Raw genomic sequence first — 20,911 nt, 5'->3', positions numbered from 1 at the left:
GGGAAGTCCCTCCTTCCTCGGAAGCCTGGCGGCGCCGGCGCACACTGCTCTTCCATAAGGGCGGGAGTCTCGGTTTGTGGCGGTTTCGATGAGGCGGTTGTGGCCGCAATACCGTTAGCAGCTCAATTTCCCCTAGGCTCTAAGGCCCTTTGAGGCGAAATGGCTCCGGGCGAGGAAGGAGCAGGCGGTGGCAATGGAAGGGCCGCCGCGGCCTCAGGCTGACCGTAGGGAGGGATCCTGAGGGCCCTCCAGGAATCCCGCTTTCTTTCTTTCTTTGCCGCCACCGAGCCTACCGCGATAATGAGCTCGGCCTCGGTCACCGCTTTCGAGAAGGAGCATCTCTGGATGTATCTGCAGGCTCTCGGCTTCGAACCAGGCCCGGCGACCATTGCTTGCGGAAAGATCGTGTCGCACACGCACCTCGGAGTGTAAGGAGACCGAGGCCGGCGGGGCGAGGGAGGCTGAGCCGGAGGACGCCGGGGGACTCGCCCTTTTGTAGACCCCGGAGGTTGATTAATCACAGTTGGTTGAGCGGTTGCTTTGTGCCAGGAACTGGCTGCAAAGTTCCTACTCCCAGTTGCCGCCAGCCTTGGGGCAGAGACAGACAGTAAATAATGGAAGAGTGCCGGAAGCGCTCTGCTGGGGAGTGCGAAAGTCAGCAGATGGGCTGAGTGCAAAACTGGAGGGGCAGCTGAACTCGGCCTCGGTGGTGGAGGGACGGTCTGTGGAGTAGTCGGAGGGATGGCGCGTGATAGTGGAAGAACATGGAAACCATAGTACAAACACGTCTAACTTTATAGTTTTTACTTTTTGAATTAGGAAAGTAAGGCGTGCTAGACTTAGCATAAAACAATAGAGAAGGGTATTAAAAACTAATACCCTTTTAATGAAAAGTATGGAAAGTAAAAGTCCCTTTACTGCTTTTTCCACTTCTGTTAAGGTTATGGATTCCTCCCAATAACCCCCTGAAAAGGACTCTGTTTATATTTCTGTGTTTTATGACCTTTAGCCAGTATCTCTATTTAGTCATTCTTACTGTAGGCCAGGAGGAATTTGGGATATATACATTGGCTATCTTCTATTCTCCTCAATCTGTTTAACTTTTGTAAATGATATAATTTCAGTTCTTCTAGTAGCTGTTTGTTTGTTTGTTTTTGTTTTTCGATACGGAATCTGACTCTGTTGCCCAGGCTGGAGGGCAGTGGCCTGATCTCAGCTCACTGCAACCTCCACCTCCTGAGTTTAAGCAATTCTCCTGCCTCAGCCTCCCGAGTAGCTGGGATTACAGGCCCCCACACTGCGCCCAGCTACCCCTGTGTCTTTAGAGTCCTTTTCAGTGTGTTACTGGAAGGGATCCACCATCAATTTGTTTTTTCTTTCTTTTTTCCTTAAAAAATATGTTATCATTTTAGAGATAGTAGCTAACCATGCTGCCCAGACTGGTCTCAAAATTCTTGGGCTCAGGCAGTCCTTCTGCTTCGGTCTTGTAAAGTGCTGGGATTACAGATATGAGCCACTGTACCCGGCATTTTTTTTTTTTTTTTTTTTTAAGTGAGGTTTTCTCTCAGTCACCCAGCCTGGAGTATAGTTGTGTGATCACAGCTCACTGCATCCTCCACCTCCTGGGTTCAGGTGGTCCTCCCACTTCAGCCTACTGAGTAGCTGGGACTGCAGGCCATGGCACCATGCCTAGGGTCGGTGTGTTGTCCAGGCTGGTCTTGAGCTCCTGGCCTCAAGTGATCCCCCTGCCTTGGCCACTCCCAAGTGCTGGAATTACAGATGTGAGCCACTGAGCCTGGCCTGTTTTCTTTTATTGATGTATCGTAGCTGTACCTATTTTTGGGATATAAAATTTTTGATATTTTGATACACTTAAACAATGTGTAAGAATCAGAGGCTGGGCATGGTGGCTCATATCTATAATCCCAGCACTTTGGGAGGCCAGGATGGGCAGATAACCGAAGGTCTGGAGTTTGAGACCAGCCTGACCAACATGAGGAAACCGCATCTTTATTAAAAATACAAAATTAGCCCAGTGTGGTGATGCATGCCTATAATCCCAGCTGCTTGGGAGGCTGAGGCAGGAGAATCCTTGAACCTGGGAGGCGGCAGTTGGAGTGAGCTGGTATGGTGCCATTGCACTCCAGCTTGGGCAACAAGAGCGAAACTCTCTCAAAAAAAAAAAAGAATAAGATCAGGGTAACTGGGATAGCCATTCCCTCAGACATTTATCTTTCCTTTGTGTTGGAAACATTACAGTTCTCTTCTAGCTATTTTAAAATATACAATAAATTATTGTTAACTATAACTTCATTTCAGCACTATTGTACACTAGAAGTTATTCCTTCTCACTGTATTTTTGTACCTATTAATCAACTTCTCTTCATCCCTCCCCCTCTCTCTTCCTTTCCTAAACTGTGTTAACCACCATTCTACTCTCTGCCTCCATGAGGTCCACTTATTTTGCTTTCACATGTGAGAATATGTAGTATTTGTCTCTCCATGCCTGACTTATTTCACTTAAGATAATGTCCTCCAGTTCCATCCATGTTGATGCAGATGACAGGATTTTCTTCTTTTTGTGTGGCTGAATAATGTTCCATTGTGTATGTATACTACAGTTTCTTTATCCATTCATCTGTTTTCTTTTTCCTTTTTTTTTTTGAGACGGAGTCTTGCTGTGTCACCTAGGCTGAAGTGAAGTGTCGCGATTTCAGCTCCCTACAAACTCCGCCTCCTGGGTTCAAGCAATTCTCCTGAGTAGCTGGAATTACAGGTGCCCGCCACCACGGCTGGCTAATTTTTGTATATATTATTATTATTATTTTTTAGAGACAGGGGTCTTGCTATGTTGCCCAGGCTGGAGTGCAGTGGCTATTCACAGGTGCGATCCCAGTACTGATCAGCATGGGAGTTTCCGACCTGGGCTGGTTCACCGCTCTTTAGGTAACCTGGTGATCCCCCACTCCGGGAGGTAACCATATTAACGCTGAACTTAATGCGGACACCAGTCAGCATAGTGCACTACAGCCTAGAACTCCTAGGCTCAAGCAATCCTCTTACCTCAGCCTCCTGAGCAGCTGGGACTACAGGCATACACCACCACGCCAGGCTACGTTTTGTATTTTTAGTAGAGATGGGTTTTCACCGTGTTGGTCAGGCTGGTCTTGAACTCTTGAGCTCGTGCTCTTCCTACCTCAGCCTCCCAAAGTGCTGGGATTACAGGCATGAGCCACTGTACCCTGCCCAAGGTACTTTTAAAATTGCTCAATGCACCTGTAAATCCAGCTACTCAGAAAGCTGAGGTGGGAAATTGCTGTTGGCCAGAAGTTTGAGACCAGCTTGGGCAACTTAGTGAGACTCTGTCTCTTAAAAAAATAATTAGGCTGGGCATGGTGGTTCACACCTGTTATCCCAGTGCTTTGGGAGGACAAGGTGGGAGGATTGCTTGAGCCCAGGAGTTTGAGGCTACAGTGAGCTATGATTGTACCACTGCATTCCACCTTGGATAACAGGGCGAGATCCTGTCTCTTAAAAATAAAAAAAAAAACTGTTGGGAACCAGCCTAACCCTGTATATGGGTGCCCTGAGTCCCAGTGGCCATGAGGGAGTGAGAAAAGAAATAGGACAAAGACAAGAGTAGAATTTGACAGCATGGGTCCTGGGGGCCAACACATTCTCTTGTAGGGTGAATGGTGAGGGCACTGAGCTTTGGGCTCCACATGTGGCAGGAGAATTGCTTGAACCCAGGAGGCGGAGGTTGTGGTGAGCCGAGATGGAGCCATTGCACACCAGCCTGGCAAACAACAGTGAAACTTCGTCTCAAAAAAAAAAAAAAAAAGAAAGAAAGGGTCTTGGGTTTACAGTTTTAGAAATCACATATGAAAGGGTCCTGGGCGGGCGCGGTGGCTCACGCCTATAATCCCAGCCCTTTGGGAGGCCGAGGCGGGTGGATCACGAGGTTAAGAGATCGAGACCATCCTAGGCAACAAGGTGAAACCCCATCTCTACTAAAAATACAAAAATTAGCTGGGCATGATGGTGCACGCCTGTAGTCCCAACTACTCGGGAGGCTGAGGCAGGAGAATTGCTGGAACCTAGGAGGTGGAGGTTGCGTTGAGCCGAGATCTTGGCATTGCACTCCACTCTGCAGTCTGGGTAACAACAACAAAACTCTTGTCTCAAAAAAAAAAAAAAAAGGGTCCTGGGTTTAAATTACATGTGAAAGGGTTCTGGTCTCCAGATGGAAGAGTGGGCTAGGGGTTTGATCTTGTTCAAGTAAAAACAGTGTCTTCTGGAGCGATTCCCCCATACCACGCCTGCTATATTACAGGAAGGTGAGTCAAGAGGCACCGACAGTTGGCCAGCCTTTTCTTTTATTGAAGTGCAATGTGGAGGTCAAGGGAGAGGTGATCCCAGATGCCTGGGTCTCCTTCCTCAAACTAAGGTGGCAGTAGGAATAAAAAGAGGTGATTCATTTATTTGTTCATTCAACAAATATTTATTGAACACAGTATTGGACCTTGGTATAGAATGGTGAACAGAATAGATACAAATTTTCCTTTATAGAATTTAAATCTAGTGAAGGAAGAAATCTTCAACGAAGATCTTATTACAGATTACAATAAGTGCCAAAGAGAAGATAAAGTACTTTGAAAAAACAACAGGTTTGAGAGATGGTAAGGAAGTGGGATAGATGGAACTTCATTTGTGTTACTTGAGGAATAGAGACATTCTAAGGACAAAAGAATTGACAAATGGATAGGCATAGGAACTTATGCAAGAGAATAGTAATCACTCCTGAGTCAGAAATTCACTTGATTTGATTTTTTGAAGTAAATTTGATGCTTTGCCGTTTAAGTTAACTCTTGATTCCTTATAGTTGTGTGACATTTTTTTTTTTTTTTTTTTTGTTTGAGATGGAGTTTCGCTGTTGTTACCCAGACTGGAGTACAATGGCACGATCTCGGCTCGCCGCAGCCTCCACCTTCTGAGTTCAATTCTCCTGCCTCAGCCTCCCGAGTAGCTGGGACTACAGGCGTGCACTACCATGCCCAGCTGATTTTTGTATTTTTAGTAGAGACGGTGTTTCACCTTGTTGCCTAGGATGGTCTCGATCTCTTAACCTCGTGATCCACCTGCCTCGGCCTCCCAAAGTGCTGGGATTATTGGCGTGAGCCACCGCGCCTGGCAGTGGTGTGACATTTCTTAAAGGCTTTAGTGTTTTTCTGTTTCTGTTTTCACATTGTATTCCTTTTAGGCTTTGTTTTGATTAATTAGGGTAATTGGAATAATGAAAACTAATGCCAGCATTGTATTATAAAGATGGTTCTGGGAGTAAAAATCTAGTAGTGAAGACCCTGAGCTCTAGGATAAGGGGACGTATTTCAAATTAGTACTTTTCCACTTTCTAGTTAAGCGATTTTGGGCAAATTTCTAACCTCTAAATTTAGGGTTCCTCATCTGTATTATGAAGATAATCAAACCACTATCTATCTAGTGTCATTAGGATTAAGTAAAATAATTTGTGTTAAGGTAGGTGGTATGTGATAGAAGTGAAGGTTGGCTAAGTTACTGCCTATAGAGGGCTTAAAGAATGCTTGGCAAATAGGAAACTTTTTTTTTTTTTTTGAGACAGAGTTTCACTGTTGTTACCCAGACTGGAGTACAATGGTACGATCTCGGCTCGCTGCAACCTCCACCTTCCGAGTTCAAGCAATTCTCCTGCCTCAGCCTTTCAAGTAGCTGGGACTACAGGCGTGCACCACCATGCCCAGCTAATTTTTGTATTGTTAATAGAGACGGGGTTTCACCTTGTTGACCAGGATGGTCTCGATCTCTTGACCTCATGATCCACCCGCCTCTGCCTCCCAAAGTGCTGGGATTATAGGCGTGAGCCACCGCACCCGGCTGGAAACTCTTAATAAATATTAATTATTTACTGCTATTCTATCTCGAATTAGATTTTCCTTCCTTTTCTGTAGAGTGTTTTCATTAAAGCAAGTTCTGCCGGTCTTCTATTGAATTTTTATTTTCGGAATTAGGAAACAAAAGCTTGTATGTTTTTAATTGGTTATAACATCTACATGAATATGAAAAATTAATTTGCCTTGTCTTCCTGGAATTAAGACATTAATTTGTGTCAAACTCCTTTTGATGATGTTTAGTTTATTAACTATTTTCTTTTTCATTTTCTACTTCTATTTCATTTTTAACCCCTAGGAACATGTTTGACAAGCTGAACCGTGATGCCTTTCATATAGTTTCTTATTTTTTGTTTGAAATACTGGACCAGTCTCTCACCAAAGAAGTTTTCAAGTAAGGAAAAATAATTTCATTTTCTTAAGTTTCTTTCCAAATTTGAAAATGGACTGTGTTTTAATATAAGGTAGAATTTCAGCTTGGCCTTTGCCCACTGTTTTGAATGAATAGTACAAAATTCAGATTTGAGTCTTACACATTTAATACTTAATCTTTATAAATCTGAGTGATTTTTTTTCTTTGGTACATATTTTAAAATCATTGTTTATTTTATAAGTAACATAGTTTTAATTTTATATAGTTCTTAACATTCTTCATGGTCTTAATAATTAAGCAAATTATTCTTGCAAAACAATTAACTGTTATCAATCTGTATGAACTTGATTTTGCCTTATTTTTTTTTTCAGTACTCTACACCTTATTACTTTGCCTATAGGCAGTGCTGTTTTGTCTATACGGGACTCTGTAAATCCTTATTCTTTTTTCAGTGACATATATATTAAATCATCAATTGCTGTAGGCAGAAATCATTCTCGTTACATTTACCCTATTGTTATATGCTGTTGAATGTTGAATATTAAATAGTTCAAGAAGGAGATAAACATGTAAAAACCCACTAGTCTCAGTTCTCAGTTATTTTGCATGCATGTGATTTGTGTTTCTTCTATCTAAAAAAGTGTTCAAATTTATTTTGATATTTATATTGTGCCATCAAGCTTTTATATTGAGAGTCAACAAGTAGATCTATTACTTAGGGCATTATTTTTTTTTTTTGATAATCTGTTTTGAATATTTTGCTTTTATTTGAAGTTCTGAGTATGCAGGAGAATAGGTGGATCCTTTTTTGGAATTACCTATTATTAAGGTACAGAACTTCTTCTGTCCAAATAAAAATAGATTTTTAGTTTCTTTCCTGATTATCAACATTATGGCTCATTTTAAGTAATTCAGAAAGTATAGAAAAATGTAAAAATTGGCCAGGCGCGGTGGCTCACACCTGTAATCCTAGCACTTTGGGAGGCCGAGGCAGGTGGAACACTTGAGGTTAGGAGTTCAACACAAGCCTGGCCAACATGGTGAAACCCTGTCTTTAAAAAAAAAAAAAGAAAAATATGAAAGTTGTTTTTTTTGAGATGGAGTTTCGCTCTTGTTACCCAGGCTGGAGTGCAATGGCGCGATCTTGGCTCACCGCAACCTCCGCCTCCTGAGTTCAAGCAATTCTCCTGCCTCAGCCTCCCGAGTAGCTGGGACTACAGGCGTGCGCCACCATGCCCAGCTAATTTTTCTATTTTTAGTAGAGACGGGGTTTCACCATGTTGACCAGGATGGTCTGTATCTTGACCTCATGATCTACCCGCCTTGGCCTCCCAAAGTGCTGGGATTATAGGTGTGAGCCACCGCGCCCGGCCAAAAGTTCTTTCTAAACCCATCAACCAGAGTGTATCACTATTGACATTCTAGCTTTTTAGTCTTTTTGTTCCCTATGTATGCTCAATTTTTTTCTGGGAATACTGAATATAATTATAGAAAAAGTATGAGGCCTTCAATAATTATTTTTCAGAATAAAAATTTTGAAAAAACTGTGAAAGAAAAGCAAAAGGTAAATTTTAAACCCTAATATTTTTGAACCAAAATTGAAGCAAAACTTCTCATTTTCGTGTTTTTCTGTCTTGTTGTTTAGCTACAAAAAAGTAGCACCCACAGTATGATGATAAAGATTATCTCTAGGAGTCGTAATCTTTCATGCCAATTCTTTTCTTCTCTTCAAATGTATCTGTTTATGTTTCTCTCTGGCAAATTACTGTTTCTTTCCAGGCTTAATTTACTAATTTTTTAATATTATCTTTATGCACTAGTCCAGGGGATCCATTGAGATTGTTGTGTTTAGCTAATTTTCAGCAATTTTAATAGCTGTTCATTCTTTCATTTAATCCATTTTAGTGATTTGTATGAACCCAACTCAGTCCTATAGATATTTATAAATAGAAAAAGTTCAGCCAGGTGTGGTGGCTCACGTCTGTAATCCCAGCACTTTGGGAGGCTGGGGTAGCTAGAATACTTGAGGTCAGGAGTTTGAGATCCGGCAGGCCAACAGGGTGAAACCCCATCTCTACTAAAAATACAAAAAATTAGTTAGGCCTGATGGTGGGCACCTGTAATCCCAGCTACTCGGGAGGCTGAGGCAGGATAATCACTTGAACCTGAGAGGCAGAAGTTTCAGTGAGCAGATGCACTCCAGCCTGGGAGACAGTGGGAGACTCCATCTCAAAAAAAAAAAATAATAATAGTTTCTTACAGGTTGGTGTCTCTCTATCTGTTATCTAAGAATGTTAGCTTTAATTCTTTTCGCTTTAATTTTTTTTCTTTTAAGACAAGGTCTCAGTCTGTTAACAGGGTTAGAGTGCAGTGGTGTCATCTTGGCTCACTGCAGCCTCCATCTGCTGGGTTCAGGCAATACTCATGCCTTAGCCTCCCAAGTAGCTGAGGCTAGAGGTGTGTACCACTATGCCTAGCTAATTTTTGTATTTTTAGTAGAGATGGGATTTTTCCGTGTTGGCCAGACTGGTCTCAAGTGATCTCAGGTCAGCCACTGTGCCTGGCCACATGTTAATATTTCAGGTATGGGAAATAAGTTTGAGTTTTAAAAAATTTGCTGTGGGATCAAGGCCTTGGCAGATCTGAAAACAGCACGTACGCAGCCATTCCCCAGAGTGGCTCTCCATTTTCAGCCTCAGTGCAGGATCCAGGCCTGCATATGTGGAGGGTGGAGAAGCTGAAGCCAGTGCCTGTGGGGAGAGAGAACCAGGGCGTCTTCTTCTCCTCGGGGACTTCTACCTACTGCTGTACAATGGCCCAGAAGAGGTTTCCCATCTGCACCTGTGGATAGGCCAGCAGTCATCCTGGCATGAGCGGGGGTCCTGTGCTGTGCTGGCTGTGCACCTCAACACACTGCTGGGAGAGCGGCCTGTGCAGCACCGTGAGGTGCAGGGCAGTGAGTCCAATCTCTTCATGAGCTACTTCCCACAGGGCCTCAAGTACCAGGAAGGTGGTGTGGAGTCAGCATTTCACAAGACCTCCTCAGGAGCCCCAGCTGCCGTCAAGAAACTCTACCAGGTGAAGGGGAGAAGAACATCCATGCCACTGAGTGGGCAGTGAGCTGGGACAGCTTCAACATGGGGGACTGCTTCATCCTGGACCTGGGCCAGAACATCTTTGCCTGATGTGGTGGAAAGTCCAACATCCTGGAACGCAGCAAGGCGAGAGACCTGGCCCTGGCCATCCGGGACAGTGAGCGACAGGGCAAGGCCCAGGTGGAGATTGTCACTGATGGGGAGGAGCCTTATGAGATGATCCAGGTTCTGGGCCCCAAGCCTTCTCTCAAGGAGGGCAACCCCGAGGAAGACCTCACAGCTGACCAGACAAATGCCCAGGCCATGGCTCTGTATAAGGTCTCTGATGTCACTGGACAGATGAACCTGACCAAGGTGGCTGACTCCAGTCCCTTTTTCCCCGAACTGCTGATGTCTGATGACTGCTCTGTGCTGGACAATGGGCTCTGTGGCAAGATCTATATCTGGAAGGGACGAAAAGCGAATGAGAAGGAGCGGCAGGCAAACCTGCAAGTGGCTGAGGGCTTCATCTTGCACATGTGGTATGCCCTCAACACTCAGGTGGAGATATTGCCCCAGGGCCGTGAGTGAGACTCCCATCTTCAAGCAATTTTTCAAGGACTGGAAATGAGGGTGGGCATCTCCTGCTTCATGCTCCCCTACCTCCCATGGCCTGCCTGCTTTCTTCTCTGCTGCCTGGTCAGTGCAGCGGTGCCTCCTGCAGATATTCAATAAAGGAGACAAGTGCTTTCCCAGCTCTTCTACAAAAAACAAAAACAAAAAACAAACTTTGCTGAGATTGCCTTTTTTTTTGCTATTGTTGTGCATAATCCTAATGCTTTTATTTTTGTTTTCCAGATTTTGTTGGCCCCCATTTGACCAAAAAAGTGATACTGAATTCCGAAAACATTGCTATGAATGGATAAAAAGGATTTCTGTAAGTATTCTTTTTGTTAGAAGATACAGACTTTAAGAAGTTAAAAATGACTTTAACTCCTAACTTTTTAGAAATCTTTTTAATGCTTTAATGCTAACAGTATAAGCAAGAAAATATTAGTTAGAATAGTCTACTTTGATGGGTTTTGGTTGGGATTCTATGTATTTCGAAGAAACCAGCTTTGCTGGCCAGGTGCACTGAAAGTAGGTTTTAGAGTTCTTGAGCGTTTCGAGCACAGTTTCTGTTTAAAGCAAACTTTTTCAACCAACCATGTATTATTATAGTTTGTTTCCCCAGATAGTATCAATGATTGTGTCTGTATTATAGTTGTTTTTTCTGACCAGGTCCACTTAGAGTTTAGAAAAGGTAAAACATTTAACTTGTGGTTTAAATAGAATAATCCTGATCAAATTCATTATTATTATTATTATTATTTCTGAGATGCAGTCTCGTTCATTTGCCCAGGCTAGAGTGCAGTGGTGCAATCTCGGCTCACTGTAGCCTCCGTCTCCCAGGTTTGAGGGATTCTCCCACCTCAGACTCCCGAGTAGCTTGGATTACAGCCACATAACACCCAGATAATTTCTGTGTATTTAGTAGAGATGGGGTTTCACCATGTTGGCCAGGCCGGTCTTGAACTCCTGACCTCTAGTGATCCAACCGCTTCGGCCTCCCAAAATGTTGGGATTATAGGCATGAGCCACACCCAGCCCTGATCAAATTCTTTGATGCTTCAAAAATAGTATGATGACTGGCCGGGCGTGGTGGCTCACACCTATAATCCCAGCACTTTGGAAAGCCAAGGCGGGCAGATCACTTGAGGTCAGGAGTTTGAGATCAGCCTTACTAACATGGTGAAACCCTGTCTCTACTAAAAATACAACTTTAGCCAGGCATGGTGGTACACGCCTGTATTCCCAGCTACTGGGGAGGAAGGCAGGAGAATCATTGAACCTGGGAGGCAGAGGTTTTGGTGAGCCAAGATTGAACCATTGCACTCCAACCTTGGCAGTGAGCAAAACTGCAGCTCAAAAAAAAAAAATTATGATGAGAAGACCGTGGGCTGAGGGCGATGAGGGCCTTATCCCCTTGGATTGCTTTACATTCTGCTACAAAGTTGGATATGTCCAAAGCACTGCTATGAAGAGGCACTGGGGAGCCCCATGGCAACCTTCAGCGTAGTGCTCATGAAAATGTCGGGCTTCTACTGCAAGATTGTCACACCCTTCAAAAAAAATAGTGTGATGTAAATGTAAGAGCTACTGTTAATATCTTCAAATCGTCTTATTTCTTCATAGGGTGAATGTGGAAGTAGCTTTCCTCAAGTTGTTGGTTCACTATTTCTTTCTCCTGGTGGTCCTAAGTTTATTCATCTGATGTATCATTTTGCAAGATTTGTTGCGATGAAATATATTAAATCCAGTTCTAAAAGTAAGTTCAATTTATAAAAGTTTCTTATGTTTTGATTCTTAAATTTTTATTCTTTCGAATTTTTAAATCATGAAAACATTTTAGTAAAAGCAAAGTAAGTTACAACATTAATGTACCCCAAGAAGGAAATTGTTAATATTCCACTGGAACTGGACTTTGCAGTCTTCTCATAATGAACATAGTTACTATTCATATTATTTTATTATTATTTTTTGAGATGAGTCTCTCTCTCTCTTGCCCAGGCTGGAGTGGCACCATCTTGGCTCACTGCAACCTCTGCCTCCCAGGTTCAAGTGATTCTCCTGCCTCAGCCTCCTGAGTAGCTGCGAGTATAGGCACCTGCCACCATGCTCAGCTAATTTTTTTGTATTTTTAGTAGACACAGGGTTTCACTGTGTTAGCCAGGATGATTTCGGATCTCCTGACCTTGTGATCTGCCCACTTTGGCCTCCCAAAGTTTTGGGATTACAGACGTGAGCCACTGCACCTGGCCATTTTATCAGGTTCTAATACAAGGGTTGGGAAACATTTTCTTTAAAATTTTTTTTTTTTTTTTTTTAAATACAGAGGTCACACCATATTTCCCAGGCTGGTCTTGAACTCCTGTGATCAGGCAGTCTTCCTGCCTCGCCCTCCTAAAGTGCTGCGATTACAGGTGTCAGCCACTGTGCCCAGCAACAATTGATACTTTTATTACTAGTGTATGGATAGTATCTGTTTTCCGAAAGGCTCATTAATAGTATATAATCAGACATTTTTATTTATTTAATTTTTTTCTTTAACCCATAATTCCTGAGAATGTACCAAGTAAATGATCAGACATTTTTATCTCTTCAGTTTGATAGGTTACAGTGGAATCTCAGTATAGTTTTAATTTATATTTCTCTTATTAGTGAGGTTGAAAATTGTTTCATGTTTAGGAGCAATTTGTAATTTAAAAAAAATTTTTTTTTTTTTTTGACTGGATGTGGTGGCTCCATGACTGTAAGCCCAGCACTTTGTGAGGCCAGGGCAGACAGATCACTTGAGGTGAGGAGTTTGAGACCAGCCTGGCCAACATGATGAAATCCTGTTTCTAATAAAAAATACAAAAATTGCCTGGCGCAGTGGCTCACGCCTGTAATCCCAGCACTTTGGGAGGCTGTGGCAGGCGGATCACCTGACGTCAGGAGTTCGAGGCCATCCTGACCAATATGGTGAAACCCTGTCTTTAAACATTAAAAAAAAAAAAAAATACAAAAATTACCTAGGTATGGTGGCGGGTGCCAGTAATCCCAGCTACTTGGGAGGCTGAGGCATGAGAATTGCTTGAACATGGGAGAGGGAGGTTGCAGTGAGCCAAAATTGTGCCCCTGCACTCCAGCCTGGGTGATAGAGCACACTTAACTTCAAAAAAGAAAAAAGAAAAATTATTTATTTTTGTAGATGGGTGGATCTTTCTATTTTGCCCAGGCTGGTTTTGATTTGAACTCCTGGTCTCAAGTAATCCTTCTGTTTTGGCCTCCCAAAGTGCTGGTATTACAAATGTAATATAAGAATGTTTGCATTTTTTCTGCTAGTGGATGATCTGCCCAAATTACATGTAATGCAAACTATTTTATATAAAATATGTTCTAGATTTAAACTAATTCCAGTCAACATGTTCAGTCTCTAGATAACTTCTAAATTCAGTAAACTCATTTCCTGTTAAATATTTAGAAATTCTGGTGGTTTCTTTGAGGCAATACTATGACCTGGATAAGCAACGTTAAATACAGTGTGGAATTCCCTGATTTTCAGAATACTCATATTTTAAAAATTTTTTATTTTTATTTTTTAAATAGAGATGGGGTTTCATCATGTTGGTCAGGCTGGTCTTGAACTCCTGACCTCAGCTGATCCACCCACCTTGGCCTCCCAAAGGGCTGGGATTATGGGCTTGAGCCACCATGCCTGGCCTCAGAATACTCAAATTTTTGTTGTATTGAGCCATGTTAAAGTAGGAGTTATTACATTTATTACAGGTAAAACCTAACTCTGAAATGTTTACGTGGGTTGTTCGTAGTTCTACTTTGGTTATTAGTAATACAGTGAAGAATTGCTTATGAAATGAACAAGGGTTTTATTTGGTTATGTTGTCCTTTCAGTCTCACTAGGAGGAAAAGTAAACTGATGGCAGCAAAGGAGATGATGTGATCTCCTCTTACTTTTTTATGTTGACTTTATTCCTTTGTTAAAAGATTGTTTGGACGCAAAGTAGCTCTTACTATAATTTGAGATATCTATAAATAAATGCAGTATTTATAGATACCTCAAATTACAGTAAGAATTTTTTTAGGTAGATGGACTCTGAAAATTTTTAAGTGTGTAAAATAACTCACCTTGGACTGGGCTTGGTGACTTACAGCTGTAATCCCAGCACTTTGGAAGGCCAAGGTGGGCAAATCATGAGGTCAAGAGATGGCTAAAATGGTGAAAACCCATCTCTACCAAAAATAGAAAAATTAGCTGGGTGTGGTGGCATGCGCCTGTAGTCCGAGCTACTCGGGAGGCTGAGGCAGGAGAATCGTTTGAACCTGGGAGGCAGAGTTTGCAGTGAGCTCAGATTGTACCACTGCACTCCAGCCTGGGCAACAGAATGAGATTCTGTTTCAAAAAAATAAATAAAATAAAATAACTCACCTTTAGAAATCTTTTATAGTTGCCTACTTTATAAAAAGGTCATTTTGGCTGGGAGTTTTGGCTCACACCTGTAATCCCAGCACTTTGAGAAGCTGAGGGGGGTGGATCACCTGAGGTCAGGAGTTCGAGACAGGTTGGCCAACATGGTGAAACGCCATCTTGACTGAAAATACACAAATTAGCTGGGCTTGGTGGCATGGCTGTAGTCCCAGCTACTCGAGAGGCTGAGGCAGGAGGATTGCTTGAATTCAGGAGGCAGAGGTTGCAGTGATGCACTGAGCCAAGATCGTGCCACTACACACTTCAGCCTGGCAACAGAGCAAGACTCCAGGCCAAAAAAGAAAAAGTCATCTTACTTTTCTTAACATTAGTTGTATCAGGCTGGGTGTGGCGACCTGTAATCCCATCACTTGGGAGGCTGAGACAGGAGGATCCCTTGAATTTAGGAGTTCAAGACTAGCTTGGGCAACACCTTGAGAATCAGTCTCTACAAAAGATAAAAAAGAACTAGATGGGCATGGTGGCATGTGCTTGTAGTCCCAGCCACTTGGGAGGCCGAGGTGAGAGGATCGCTTGAACTCAGGTTGAAGCTGCAGTGAGCTATGCTTGTGCCACTGCACTCCAGCCTGGGCAAGAGAGCAAGACCTTGTCTCAAGAAAACAACCCAGAAACCAAAACAAAACATTAGTTGTATTGTTATATGTTAGTAGTATACTGGCTTTTGGGGAGTTGTTAGTTACATGATGTTGGTTTCTTAATATTAAAGTTCAACATTTTTGGTATTTATTAGCTTGTAAGTCTGTTTTCCTTTTCTTTTTTAAAACAGTCAATCAAATTTAGTCGGAGATTGTATACCAACTTGATTGATACTAATGTTAAATTCTGATAACCTGCTACTATCAGACCAGCCTGTTTTCTATAATCTTATTTGTGTTCCATATAGATTCTTCTCATCGTTTTGCAGAGACATTTAACTTAAAACCACAGGACTTGCACAAATGCATTGCCAGATGCCATTTAGCACGTAGCAGATTTTTACAAATTTTACAAAGAGAAGATTGTGTTACCCAAAAATATCAGGAAAATGCACAGTAAGTAGTACCTTGATAGTTAGAAAATAATTTCTTTCGTTTGAACAGATGTCACCAATATAACCAGTAGAAATAATCTATGCCTATGTCAAAACCCTGGCAATCATGTTTGCATTTTAAAGTCAGATAACTTCTTTTTTTTGAGATGGACTTTTGCTTTTGCTGCGCAGGCTGTAATGCAATGTCATGATCTAGGCTCACCACTACTTCCACCTCCCAGGTTCAAGTGATTCTTTTGCCTCAACCTCCTGGGTAGCCAGGATTACAGGCGTGTGCCGCCATACTCCACTAATTTTGTATTTTTAGTAGAGATGGGGTTTCTCCACGTTGGTCAGGCTGATCTCGAACTCCTGACCTCAGGTGATCCACCCATCTTGGCCTCCCAAAGTGCTGGGATATTACAGGTGTGAGCCACGGTGTGTGGTCTCTCTCTCCTTCTTCTTCCTTTTTTTTTTTTTAAGTGAGTGAGCTTATTTGTTTTTCTGTCATTTTTTTTTTTTTTTTTCCTATCTGGGGTCTGGCTCTGTCCCCCCGGCTCCCAGGCTGGAATGCAGTGGCATGATGTTGGCTCACCGCAACCTCTGCTTCCTAGGCTTAAGTCATCCTCCCACCTCAGCCTTCAGAGTAGCTGAGATTACAGGCACAGGCCACCATGCCCAGCCAATTCTGTATTTTTAATAGAGATGAGGTTTCACCATGTTGTCCAAGCTGACTTCAAACTTCTGAGCTCAAGCTGTCTACCTGTCTCAGCTTCCCAAAGTGCTGGGATCACAGCCATGGGCCACTGTGCCTGGACATAGTCAGATAACTTTGGCATAAAATATTTTAAAACTTGACGCATATTATAAATACAAGTTTAGAGAAAAGGAAAAGATCACTTTGGTTTATTTATTTGTTTTGAGAGAGTCTTGCTCTGTTGCAGTGGTGCGATCTTGGCTCACTGCAACCTCCACATTGTGGGTTCAAAGGATTCTCATGCCTCAGCCTCCCGAGTAGCTGGGTTTATAGGTACCTGCTACCATGCCCGGCTATGTTTTTTTCTCTTTATAGTAGCAGTAGGGTTTTGCCATGTTGGCCATGCTGGTCTCGAACGCCTGACCTCAAGCGATCCACCTGCCTTGGCTTCCCAAAGTGCTGGGATTACAGGCATGAACCATTTGTGCCCGCTCACTTTAGTTTAAAAGGTTAATTTTTCATATGTGCTTTGTAAAATAGGGAAATATATTTTAAAGTTGTAATTGTAGAGTTTATTTTATTTTGTATCCTTTTTATCTTGGTATTTTATTTTGTAAATTTTTCCATATTGCCATAGTGTATTATATATATATATATATTTTTTTTTTTTGAGACAGAGTCTCATTCTGTTGCCCAGGTTGGAGTGCAGTGACATGATCTCGGCTCACTGCAACCTCCACCTCCGGGGTTCAAGTGATTTTCCTGCTTCAGCCTTCTGAGTAGCTGGGATTACAGGCACCTGTCACCTTGCCTAGCTAATTTTTGTATTTTTAGTAGAGAAAGGATTTTGCCATGTTGGCCAGGCTGGTCTCAAACTCCTGACCTCAGGTGATCCGCTTGCGGCCTCCCATAGTGCTGGGATTATAGGGTTGAACCTGGCTAGTATATTACTTTTAATGTCTATTAGTCTGATCAGTGGATATTTCATGAAGTAGATATTGTTTCAGGTGGGTAGTCATAATTTTTTTTAAGCACTTAATCTATTTTATATTTAGGTTCATCTATTTAGCATATCTTTTTTTCTTAGAGTTTCATCTAAGTGTCATATTGTTTAAATATTGGTATTACAGAATTAAACAAGACTGACAAGGCTGTTACTCTCAAAGTATGAGTTGTATATAATTTTTTTTTATTATAAAATTTATTTTAGAGATGGGGTCTTGCTCTGTTTTAGCTACTAGAGTGCAGTGACACGATCTTGGCTTACTGCAGCCTTGATCTCCTGGGCCCAAGTTATCTTCTCACCTTAGCTTTTGAGTAGCTGGAAGTACAGACCTGTGCTACTACACCCAGCTAGTTTTTAAATTTTTTTGTAGAGACAGTGTCTTGCTTTATTGCCAGGCTGGTCTCAAACTCCTGGCCTGTAGCAATTTTCCTGCCCCAGCCTCCCAAAATACTGGGATAGGGTAATTTTGTAGAATGCTTTGTTGTCTATTACTAAAGCTATAGAATCCTTTGAAATTAACTGAAATGTTGTTGCCTGACTGTATTAGATATTATTTAAATTTATTCCCTGGGTATGTGAGATGAGGATAAGGGCAGAGTCCTTCTTACTAATCCCCATCATTCTAATTAGAGAAGATACACTAACCTAGGTGTATCTCAGTAGGAGCCTGTATGTTGGATCACTTGTATGATAGTTAAAGAGTGTTTAGAGTCCTTTAGCTTACTGGCGGCTGTACCCAGAGGCCCTGAGCAAGGATAAGCAAAGGGAAAATAGAGAAGTGGGCTATACTAATTAATTGTAATGATATTATAGTTGTCATTTTGTGTGTTTTCTTGCAGATTATTAGTTAAGCATGTACGAAACTTGAGATCTGAATGTGTAGGACTGGAAAACCAAATAAAGAAGTAAGTGACTTTTAGAGCTAGAAGTTGCCTTAGATACTAACTTAGCTCTTGCATTTTACAGGTGAGGAAACAGAGTCCCACAAACATTAATTAAAATAATGTATCAATAGTCAGATGATGATAGGATAGAACATAGTTATGACTTCTAGTCTAGTTCTTCTAATAAATTATTATTGGTTTCCGATTAAATTTTATTTTTTGTTGGAGTAGTTGTTGGTGGGTGGGTTGCAGACTAAGTAGCTCTTTGGATATTAAAATTACCATGTGATTTTTTTCATATGACTAATTATTTAATTTTTATTAGAATGGAACCCTATGATGACCACAGTAATATAGAAGAAAAAATTCAAAAGGTGAGACAACTTTTGAAAGGAGACATTTAATCTTTTTAAATTCTGTGATATGCAGTGTTTGCTGAGTCTGTCGGACTCTTATAGCCAGGTCTGGGGGCGCTTGCCTGTAGTCCCAGCTACTTGGGTGGCTGAGGCATGAGAGTCACTTGAACCTGGGAGGCAGAGGTTGCAGTGAGCTGAGACTGTGTTACTGCACTCCAGCCTAGGTGACAGAGCGAGACCCTGTTTCAAAAAAAATAGAAAAGAAAAAAAGTGAACTAATTAGAGATATTTAATATTGTATTTGTATTATGCAGGAAGAACATGTGTATAATTATGGTATTTCCCTACCTCCCTCCCTCTTTTGTAAATTCGATTAAAGCATAACATATATCCAAAAAATGTGTAAATCATTAGTGTATAGCTTGACAATTTTTTGTTTTGTTTTGTTTTGTTTGAGACGGAGTTTTGCTCTTGTTACCCAGGCTGGAGTGCGATGGCGCGATCTCGGCTAACCGCAACCTCTGCCTCCTGGGTTCAGGCAGTTCTCCTGCCTCAGCCTCCTGAGTAGCCGGGATTACAGGCACTCACCACCATGCCTAGCTAATTTTTTGTATTTTTAGTAGAGACGGGTTTCACCATGTGGACCAGGATGGTCTCGATCTCTTGACCTCGTGATCCACCCGCCTCGGCCTCCCAAAGTGCTGGGATTACAGGTGTGAGCCACTGCACCTGGCGGCAGCTTGACAAATTTTTACAAAGTGAACACGCTCATGCAACCAATATTGTTTAAGGAATAGAATGTTACCAGCACCCTAGAATCCTTGAACTGTTTCCTCCCGTGGGGAAACACTGTTCACCTGTTACACTAAAGATTAGTTTTGCCTGTTTTTGAACTTTATATAAATGGGACTATATAGAATATATTTTTTTGTGTCTGACTTTGACTCAACATTGTTTATGAATTTATCCATGCTGTTCTGTTGTTTGTAATTGTAGTGTTTATTCTCATTGCTGTGTAGTGTTCTATTTTATGAATATAGCACCATTGTGCCCTTTTAATTCTAGATGAACCTTTGGGTTGTTTCTACTTTTTGATTATTACAAATAGATATTGTATGAACATATGTGTGTGTGTGTGTGTGTGTATTTTTTTTTTTTGTAAGGATCCTGGGCTTAAGGGATTCTAGTGCCTCAGTCTTTTGAGTAGCTGGGATTGTGGGTATGTGCCTCTGTGCCTGCCTAAATGTTCTAATGAATATAGGATTAGTGTATGCCTAAGATTTTTTGCTTTTAATGAGGTGTAATTTTTCACACTTTAACTTTCCTCAAACTGAGTTACTTAAAATTGAGATGTAGTAGTTTTTTCCTCTTGAAAATTTTTAAAAATTGTTTCTCCCTGATTGATTGTCATTAGATTGATTACATGTCATATATAGAAAATGCTAATTGTGGCTGGGTGTGGTGGTTCATGCCTGTAATCCCAGCACTTTGGGAGGCCGAGGCAGGCGGGTCACCTGTGGTGGGGAGTTTAAGACCAGCCTGACTAACAGTAGAAACCCCGTCTCTACTAAAAATACAAAATTAGCTGTGTGTGGTGGCGCATGCCTGTAATCCCAGCTACTTGGGAGGCTGAGGCCGGAGAATCGCTTGAACCTGGGAGGCGGGGGTTGTGGTGAGCTGAGATCACGCCATCACACTTCAGTCTGGGTAACAAGAGCGAAACTCCGTCTCAGAAAAGAAAATGTGAATTGTCTCTTGGTGGTATAAAGTTTCTTAGATTTGGAGCTGGGTGCAGTGGTGCGTGCCTGTAGTCCCAGCTACTTGGGAGACTGATGTGGGAAGGTTGCATGAGCTTAGGAGTTTGATTCCGGCCTGGGCAACATAGCAACACCCCATCTGTTAAAAAAAAAAAATGTCTTAGATTTGTTTGAAAATTATAGTGAGCTCGATTCTCCTGATACATTTTTTAAAAAGTCTCTTTGGAAGTAGTATCAGTTTTTAAAAACTATTAAAATATAATTATTTAATTTTCTTACTAGAAATCATCCTAGGAAATTTGTTACTAAGAGTGAACATATATTTACAGTTTTAAAATATATGTATAGATTATGTGTGGACTTTAATATTTTCTTTCTGTTTTTAAAGGTTCGATCTTTGTGGTCTTCAGTGAATGAAACACTCGTGTTTTTGGAAAAAGAGAGAGAAATTGTTAGTTCGGTTCTTAGTCTTGTTAACCAATATGCTTTAGATGGAACTAATGTTGCTATTAATATTCCAAGGCTCTTACTTGACAAAATTGAGAAACAAATGTTTCAGGTAAGCATTTGAAAGTAAGGAAGCTTTTGAGAAAACTCCTGCCCTGTTATTATATATTTTCTTGCAATGTTCTGCTTTCAGAATTTATTTCTGTAAGCATATTTAGTAAAACTTTCATAAAGAGAGATACTGTTAAAGGTGTGTATATTTATATGTATTGACTTTTATTAATTGCCCCATACC

General features: G+C 41.5%; 1 protein-coding gene and 1 pseudogene across 21 annotated transcripts in view; both read left to right on the top strand.

The window, feature by feature from the left end:
- Nucleotides 1–20,911, top strand: part of LOC118154757 (HAUS augmin-like complex subunit 6) — a 50,712-nt gene continuing 29,801 nt past the window's right edge. For 8 of the 21 annotated variants that reach the window (XR_013534432.1, XR_013534391.1, XR_013534382.1 and 5 more), the window contains exons 1-8: nucleotides 1–428; nucleotides 6,223–6,318; nucleotides 10,230–10,308; nucleotides 11,607–11,739; nucleotides 15,344–15,491; nucleotides 18,012–18,077; nucleotides 18,382–18,430; nucleotides 20,558–20,728. Coding sequence is in view for 7 of the 21 variants with exons in the window: in XM_078369865.1 (XP_078225991.1) it covers nucleotides 301–428; nucleotides 6,223–6,318; nucleotides 10,230–10,308; nucleotides 11,607–11,739; nucleotides 15,344–15,491; nucleotides 18,012–18,077; nucleotides 18,382–18,430; nucleotides 20,558–20,728 (870 nt within the window). In the remaining 14 variants the exon portion in view is untranslated. Of the gene's footprint in view, nucleotides 2,806–2,972; nucleotides 4,338–6,222; nucleotides 6,319–10,229; nucleotides 10,309–11,606; nucleotides 11,740–15,343; nucleotides 15,492–18,011; nucleotides 18,078–18,381; nucleotides 18,431–20,557; nucleotides 20,729–20,911 lie in introns of those variants that run through there. The other 13 variants (XR_013534398.1, XR_013534385.1, XM_078369837.1 and 10 more) reach the window with 7 other exon arrangements.
- Nucleotides 7,745–10,217, top strand: LOC103793310 (macrophage-capping protein pseudogene; annotated as a pseudogene).

The sequence above is a fragment of the Callithrix jacchus genome, chromosome 1 (assembly GCF_049354715.1).
Source record: "Callithrix jacchus isolate 240 chromosome 1, calJac240_pri, whole genome shotgun sequence".
NCBI lineage: Eukaryota > Metazoa > Chordata > Mammalia > Primates > Cebidae > Callithrix > Callithrix jacchus.
Note: the sequence above shows the minus strand (reverse complement) of the source record. Positions and strands in the feature narration are given on the sequence as shown.